A 9,038-nucleotide genomic window follows, 5' to 3' on the forward strand; every position below is an offset into this window, starting at 1 on the left:
AAGTGACAATCAGCAAAACGAGCTGTAAACATATCACCTGTCAAGGGTTCCAAATATCTAATGATAGATGGTGAATCAAAACCCAAGTAAATTCCCAGTCTACGCTGAGGTCCCATTTTAGTGCGTTGCAGTGGTGCAATAGGCACATAAACAGCACAACCAAAAACTCGTAAATGGGAAATGTTTGGCTGATGTCCAAACACGAGTTGTACTGAAGAGTATTGATGGTTGGCTACAGGTCTCAATCGAACCAATGATGCAGCATGTAAGATGGCATGTCCCCATGCAGAGATTGGCAATTTGGTTTTCATAAGCAGAGTGCGAGCTATTAACTGAAGCCGCTTGATCAATGCTTCTGCTAAACCATTTTGAGTATGGACATGAGGAACAGGGTGTTCAACATCAATGCCCAATGTCATGCAATAATCATCAAAGGTTTGAGACGTAAATTCACCAGCATTATCAAGTCGGATTGACTTAATGGGATAATCTGGGAACTGTGCTCGTAACTTAATTATTTGAGCAAGAAGTCTCGCAAAGGCTACATTCCGAGTAGACAAGAGACAAACATGTGACCATCGGGTAGATGCATCAACCAAAACCATAAAATATCGAAATGGTCCACATAATGGTTGAATAGGCCCACAAATATCTCCTTGAATTCTTTGCAGAAATGATGGGGATTCAGCATCAACCTTTAGTTGAGATGGTCTAATTACCAACTTCCCTTGAGAACAAGCTTTGCAAGGGTTATCATTTAAGGCAGTAATGTGTCTGCTCACTAATGGATGTCCATTAGAGTTGGTAATGATCCTACGCATCATGGTAGATCCTGGATGACCCAGACGGTCATGCCAAAGCATGTAAACCTTTGAATCAATGAACTTCTGGTTCATGACAGTATGTGATTCAATTGTCCTTATGTATGTATAATATAATCCACTCGACATACCACGCAACTTCTCCAATATACGTTTCTGGGTATCATTGGAGGTAATGCATAGATACTCAACATTTTCTGCACTTTTTGTTTCAATGTGGTATCCATTTAGACGTATGTCTTTGAAACTCAACAAATTTCGAGTAGATCGAGTAGCATACAATGCATTATGTATGGACAATATTGTTCCATTTGGTAACATAATCTGGGCTTTCCCTGAACCTTGAATTACATCTGAAGGTCCTGATATTGTTGTTACCCCTACTCTTGTAGGTATTAAGCTTGAGAAATACTTTCGATCACGAAGTATTGTATGTGTGGTTGCACTGTCTGCAAGACAAATATCTCCGCCATTTCTCATGTTTTGAGAATAACCACAATTTTTATCCATGCTCTCTGAGTAAGAGAAAAGCAAGTTATAACAAGAAAATTTACATGCCACTTTTATTGAATCTGAAAATACTACAAGTTCAGCATAATAAAAGTACATTAATGATTCAATCGGACCGATATACTTCATTTCCTCTTTCCACAATATAGTCTGAAACATCTAGATGAGTTGTGTTCAACTGCCCTGATAAGTCGAACACTGGATCAGGTATATCCATTGGTCTAGCCTGGTCGAGAAAGTTGGTCTCGACACCCTTCTCCTTGAGGGAGGCTTGATACAGATCCACTAGATGTTTTGGGGTACGACAAGTACGCGCCCAATGCCCATTGCCACCACACCTATGGCAGGCTCCTTCAAAGTTTCTAGGAGCATGGTTCATATGAGCTTTGCCTTTGTGGCGATTCACATTTTTGAAGCTCGGGCCTGAATTATGCCTCGGAACCTGGTTGTGAAACTGAACTCCATGGTTCTTGCCTTTCCTATTCCATCGACCTCGCTTGTGGCCACGTCCTCGTTTATGATTATCACCACCAGAGGATGTGGCATTCACTTCGAGGGAAGCAGCATTCACTTCTGGGAATGGTGCAGATCCAGTAGGTCGGGAATGATGGTTTTTCATCAGGAGCTCATCATTCTGTTCAGCTACTAAGAGCACAGATATCAGCTGGTTGTACTCAGTGTAGCCTCGCGCTCTATACTGCTGCTGCAGGAGCACGTTGGAGGCATGAAATGTGCTGAGAGTCTTTTCCAGCATATGCTCCTCAGTAATAATATCCCCACAGAGCTTCATCTGAGAGGTAATTCTGAACAATGCAGAATTGTATTCTGCCACTGACTTGAAGTCTTGGATCCTCAGATGAGTCCACTCATAGCGGGCCCTTGGAAGAATCACCGTTGTCTGGTGATTGTATCTATTTCTCAAGGCATTCCAGAGAGCTAACGGATCTTCAACCGTTAAGTACTCGCTCTTTAGCGCCTCATCAAGATGGCGGCGAATGAAAATCATGGCCTTTGCCCGATCTTGAGAGGATGAGTTGCTCTCTTCCCTGATGGTATCTCCAAGATTCCCTGCTTCCAGATGGATCTTGGTATCCAGTACCCAGGTCAGGTAATTCTTCCCGGTAATATCCAGGGCAGCAAATTCAAGCTTCGCCAAGTTCGCCATTTTCTTTTCTGAAAGAAAATGAGATGTGTAAGAACTTGCAATAATATGTATTCCTGGAGGAATATGATGTTAGAACTTCTGGTTCTTACAAATTTTTCATTTTGATCTTCAGGCCAAAATGATAAGCACTCGAAACTTCTGGCTCGAGATTTTCAGGGTGAATGAGAAGGGCGATCGTACCGCACCATTTTCATTGAAATAATGTAATATAGAATGGGCGATTATTCCGCACCACTCAAGTAACAGGAAAATTAAATATGCAGAGCAGCGTGGGCGATTATACCGCACCACATAAAATTGCAATAAAATTAAACAGCAGGTAAATTCAAATATGCAGGGTAGGGTGTGCGATTATACCGCTCCACCTAAAAATTGCAGTAAAATTAAATCTGCAGTCCAAGATAGGCGATGATACCGCACCGTCTTGGATCGCAGTAAGAATAAATTTGCAGTTCAAGATGGGCGATTGTACCGCACCATCTTGGATTGCAGTAGAATAAATACTGGGTTAGTAATCAATCTCTACACCAAACAAGTAATCAAAAATGTATGTAACCGTTAGTTGGAGGACTATGAGTAGGCACGGAGCAAACAATTCGTCGCGAGGGTACACGGCGCAGTTGAGGCAGAGGAAGAAGATGAACAGTAAAAACCTTAAAGGAAACATTTTTTTTTTCTTTTCTTTCTTTCGTTCGTTCGGCGAAGAGAGATGAGAGAATAATTATATATAGAGACTCGTGCTGATAACGTGTTATAAAAGGAATAAAGTTTGAGAGATAACCTTTTAAGTGGTGGGTGCAATGTAGATGTAAAATGCCACACTAAAATTATAGCACAGGCAGATAACAAATAAAAAAACAGAGGAGTAGATGATGTTACTGATATTTTTCTCTAGTTTTCTTTCTTCTTCTTATTTTCTTGTAACTTACAAACATGCGGAGTGCTCTATTTATAGAGCGTCTCCAAACTGATGCAGTTAATGCATCCTGAAATTTAAAACGTATCCTCTGACAGATATCTCTATGGTGAACAATTATAAGAATTTGTTATCGTATTAAAGATAACACTTGTATTGGTATTTTTCCACCATTAACCATTTCCTCAAAGTCTACATGTCTTGCGTTCAATTTTCAAACAGTTTACCTCATCTTATTAGCAAGAATATTTCTATGGAAAGAAAAATGCAGCAAAATAAGTTGCAGACAAGAGTATCATGATCAGGAAAAAGATCTTGGTACCTTCCCATTCTGCGAATCCATGAGCAATGTATCTACATGATCACCAACAACGGCAACAAGCCTACGATCTGGGCTTATTGATGTACGCTGCAAGTAAGGTCAGCTCCACGTTAAGAAAAAGAGTTATGGGAGGAATAACCACAGAAACCAACACATTAAGCAAATTGCTCTACTTCTGGTTCCTGAAGTGGTCCTCTGTCTCAACCGAGAAAAGGGGGAAGGGAGAAGGCACCAACGCAATGAAGAGATGAGGAGGTTTTATTTTGGAAAATTTTCATAACTGTCAGTTAAAATCGACAGAAACATATTTTAAAATAAAAACCATCAGAAAAAAAATGACGGCAAAAATCCCCCCAAAATTTTGTTACGAATTTAAAAAATAAAATAATAATTGTTTGGTTTAATAAATAAATAAATAATATATATTTAAATAGAATACGTTTTTAAAAATTAAATAAATAATTGTTTGGTCTAATAGATAATAGCCTATGTAAAATATGCGATAAAGAAACAAAAAGATAATTGTATAATGAAAATGTCATCACACAAACTAAATATTTTTTAATCAATACTTGAAAAACATAAATAAAAATTTAGCACAAATTACTTTTCCCACTTCAAAATTTAGGCAAATTTAACAGAGATATGAATTCTACGAAAACTAGTTTCCATGCTCTAACCGTCAAGCTTGTTTGTAAATACTACAAGATCGCATATGTAAAAAATTGCAAAAAAAAAAAAAAAAAAAAAAAAAAAAAAAAAAAATCAGAGATTAGATAATGGAACAAAAGTTTTCGATTGTTATAAACGAAAAATCTCAATTTAACCGTTATTTTAGCTCCAATTTTGATGATTTTTTACAGCTACACTCATCGACCTTATAAGAATGCAATGAACGAATTCGATCTTCAATTTAAAATATTTACACCAGTTGATACCATAAAATCTTATTTTATACTTAATGGAAGTATAATATTAACTCTAAGCATTTGTTTAATCTACCGTTTTGATGCGATAGGCATTCTACAAAACTTTTTTCAACGATCCAACCGTCAAACTTATTTGTACACACTCCGAGATTGCATACGTAAAAAATCATAAAAACAAACATTCAGAGATTACGTAACGGAACAAAAGTTTTCAATGGTTATAAACGAAAAATCACAATTTAACGGTTATTTTAGCTCTGATTTTAATGATTTTTTACAGCTACACTCCTCGACCCTATAAAAATGTAACGAATAAATTTGATCTTCAATTTAAAATATTTATACTAGTGGATACCACAAAATCTTATTTTATACTTAATGGAAGTATAACATTAACTCTTTAAGTGTTTATTTAATCTACCTTTTTGATGCGATACACATTTTATAAAACTTTTTTCAATGATCTAACCGTCAAACTTGTTTGCACACACTCCGAGATCGCATATGTAAAAAATCACAAAAAACAAACATTTAGAGATTAGGTAACAGAACAAAAGCTTTCGATGGTTATAAACGAAAAATCACAATTTAACGGTTATTTTAGCTCTGGTTTTGATGATTTTTTACTGTTACACTCCTCGACCCTATAAGAATGCATTGAATGAATTTGATCTTCAATTTAAAATATTTACACTAATGGATACCACAAAATCTTATTTTATACTTGATGGGGAAGTATAACATTAACTCTAAGTGTTTGTTTAATATACCGTTTTGATGCGATAAGCATTCTACGAAATGTTTTTCAATGATCAAACCGTCAAATTTATTTTTACACACTTCGAGATCGCATACGTAAAAAATCGCAAAAAACAAACATTCAAAGATTAGGTAACGGAACAAAAGTTTTCGATGGTTATGAACGAAAAATCACAATTTAATGGTTATTTTAGCTTCGATTTTGATGATTTTTTACAGCTACACTCCTCTACCTTATAAGGATGCACTGAATGAATTCGATCTTCAATTTAAAATATTTACACTAATGGATAAATCTTATTTTACACTTAATGGAAGTATAACATTAACTCTTAAATATTTGTTAAATCTATTAATTTGATAGGATATGCATTCTACGAAATTAGTTTCAACGATCCAACCTCAAAGATGCATTTAAACTCTTGTGGTGAAGACCGTTAGTGAATTTAACCCAAAAATGGAAAAAAACACAATGTGCATATATAACCATGATAACATTTTAAATGACCGCAACACATTAAGGATAATAAGGAGTAACATTGATACTGATACAATTACACTTTTGAGTTTTTGAGGTTTGGATTTTCTTTTTCTCCACTTTTCTACTGCTTTCAGTTCGCAATGAGTTTTGGGTACACAATCTTACAAAGAAAAAGCCAATTGGCAAGAAAGAGATGTAAAGTCTGGTCATCGATCAACCTTCCCTTGATAGAATACAAGGGTCAAGATGAGTTCAGGGACGAAGTTGGCTCGCTCATTGAATTATCATGGTGTTGTGGGTATCTCGACCTCCATCTTAATCCGTGCAAAAAAGTGTTAGAAATTTTGAGTAGAAATTTCATTGCCCCACATTGATCGTTCCCAAAAGGTTTCCTCACTTTATAAGACTTTATCCCTTATAGAAAATGATTGAAGTGATAGGTTTTAGAGAATAAAATTAGCTCACCCTTAGGGTTGGGCTTATTGGGCTTATATATCAAAAATGGGCCTTGGAGTGTACTATATTTAATTAATTTCCAATTTAATTTAATTATTTTTTATTTGAACAGACTCATCATTAAAAAACACAGAGAGCACAACACCCCTCTGAATAGATGTCTCCCAACAGTCACATCTCATTCTCATACTTGTTGCGAACAGGCATAATCCCACTATATATACATCCATTTGCATGACATTTAGAATACAGAAAATATCAAATTCTTCTTCTACATTCCTAAACCTTCTTACTGAGAGAACCACACAGAAATTCGCCAAAAGTTAAATTTTCCGATGCTGGAATTCTAACTTGATCGTTGAATCCTGGTGAAGCAAACGTTCGCAGAACTACAAGCATTGAGTAGGGACGAAATTTCTATTTCAAGGACATTGCGCTACGCAAGCCTCGATCTTCAAGTTGTTTGTTTTATATTTTTGTTTTGTTCATAATCTATTAATTTTTCTATTCGCATTTATTATTTATTAACATATATAATTATATCACAGATTGTTGACATACACACACACACACACACAACAGAAAGAAACAAAATTTGTTGAAGCAGGTGGGAATTTCAACAACTCAAAGAAAAGAACCGCACTCCGCCGCACAATTTCAAACTCAAGGTCGGACGCCAATATATTGACTCTTATAGAAGAAAAGAGTAGTACTTTCCACCATTAGAAAACTAGTGGGTGCATTCCAGCAAGTTGTATTCCTCTCCTAGAGACTAGTAAAACGTTAATACCGATCACATCCGTCGTAGCAAAAACAAATTGGTAACTTTCAATATGGACTTCGACTTCGACAGTGGAATACTTTAGTTTTCTATAAGGCCTAACTACATTTTGGTACAAAATTGAAACTTAAGAGCTAGTTTGTTAACCAAATAGTTTTATGTTTTTAATTTTTACTTATAATCTATAGATTGATGAAAAACATGTGGTCGGATGACCAATGAAGAAAGGTGAAGGATAGATGGTGAAAGCAGTGTGAATTGATGTTCTAAAAAACGGTTTATATAGCTGGCCAACACCACTATTAACTACCAGTCGGTTAGAAAATAAGGTATGGCGCCTCTGTGTGCCTAGCGGAATAGGTAGTTGTCTTGTTTTTTTTAATTGACAATGAGTCTTGACTCACTCTCTCCCAAACAAAAAAAAGAAAACCAAGAATGCAATGTGTTCATGTCCCTAGTACTTTATAATTTATTTATATTTATATTTTGCATTTTATGTTTCCCCATTACAAGTATAGTTTTCATTTATTGATTTGTTTTAAGAATAAATATGCATTTATTTATATGTCGTATAATAAATTTAATAATTAACATAAGAAAATTAAAAAAAAAAAACCCTAGGCCACCAATTAGGACTGTACCCGACGCTCGATAACGGCCTAGCAATGTTTAAAACATAGGTGTGAGGGGAATATGTCTAGAAATCAACATAAAATGTCTTGATTATGCTCCCTTGGCTGATTTTCGCGTCGCCCCTTTGATTCTTCCTTTGAATGGCGTAAAGCCTAGGTTTGAATGTTAGAGTCCACAACTCTTACGTTGCATAAATGTTTCAGGGCCGGATGGTGCGTTTGACTTTCAGGTCAGTGGTTTATGTCTCCACGCCTGTAGGCCGCCTATCGTAACCACACTTAATAGGGCACGAGCCTCCCAAGCTGCTAACCGAACAAGGCGAAATAGGGTAAAAGAGACTCCTCTAACACTATCAATGGGATTTTTTTAGATTCTTCTAACATCATACATATTGATAAGTAAATATGGATGTAGATGAATTTGTTTAAAAAAAAAAAAAAAAAAAAAAAAAAAAAAAACAAACAAACAAACAAACAAACAAACAAACAAAAACAAACGAAATGGCTTAAATTAATCCTTGCAAGGTAATGAAAGAAATCCTTCTAATAAGCATGCATCACTTTTGGTTATGTTGGAGTTTCTAGAAAGGAATAGGTTAGGCAGTTAGCATCCAATGCGTTATTAGAGCCCACAACTCTTAAGTTGCATAAATTTTTCAGGCTCAGATGGTGCGTTTGACTTCCGGGTTAGTGGTCAATATCTTCAAGCCCATAGGCTGCCTATCGTAACCACACTTAATAGGGTTTCAGCCTCCCAAGCTACTAATCGAACAAGACAAAATAGGCTAAAAGAGACTCCTCTTACACTATCAGTGTGAAATTTTTATATTCTTCTAACATGATATAAATTAATAAGTAAATATGGATGTAGTTGAATTTGTAAAAAGTAAAAAAAAAAAAAAAAAAAAAAAAAAAAAAAAAACAAACGAAATGGCTTAAATTAATCCTTGCGATGTAATGAAACAAATCCTTTTGACAAGCATGCATCACTTTTAGTTTTGTTGGAGTTTCTAGAAAGGAATAGGTTAGGTGGTTTGCATCCAATGCGCTATTAGTTAGCACGTAACAGGAAAAAAACAAAAACAAGGGGAACAGAAAACTAAACACGTCAAAGGTTTCATTACCTTTTGCACCGCTAAATTTAGACCCGTACCTCCTCCTTGAGTTGTTTAATTATAAATATGATCTCCATTCATCCATTACTTAAATCAAACAAATAGTTTGTTATCACTTTAGCATCAATTTAAGAAACACACACCTTGAGCA

General features: G+C 35.6%; 1 protein-coding gene across 1 annotated transcript; it reads right to left on the bottom strand.

Moving 5' to 3' along the window:
• Positions 1-1,163: 1,163 nt before the first annotated feature.
• Positions 1,164-2,986, bottom strand: LOC148696865 (uncharacterized). Its single transcript, XM_088694561.1, has one exon. The coding sequence runs from the start codon at positions 2,494-2,496 to the stop codon at positions 1,438-1,440; it is 1,059 nt and encodes a 352-aa protein (XP_088550687.1). The 5' UTR covers positions 2,497-2,986; the 3' UTR covers positions 1,164-1,437.
• Between the last annotated feature and the right edge of the window lie 6,052 nt (positions 2,987-9,038).

The sequence above is a fragment of the Pyrus communis genome, chromosome 5 (assembly GCF_041283825.1).
Source record: "Pyrus communis isolate YQ-2024b chromosome 5, ASM4128382v1, whole genome shotgun sequence".
Taxonomy (NCBI): domain Eukaryota; kingdom Viridiplantae; phylum Streptophyta; class Magnoliopsida; order Rosales; family Rosaceae; genus Pyrus; species Pyrus communis.

Coding starts and splice junctions, on each gene's coding strand:
- LOC148696865 (XM_088694561.1), bottom strand. CDS start 2,496: ATGGCGAACTTGGCGAAGCTTGAATTTGCTGCCCTGGATATTACCGGG.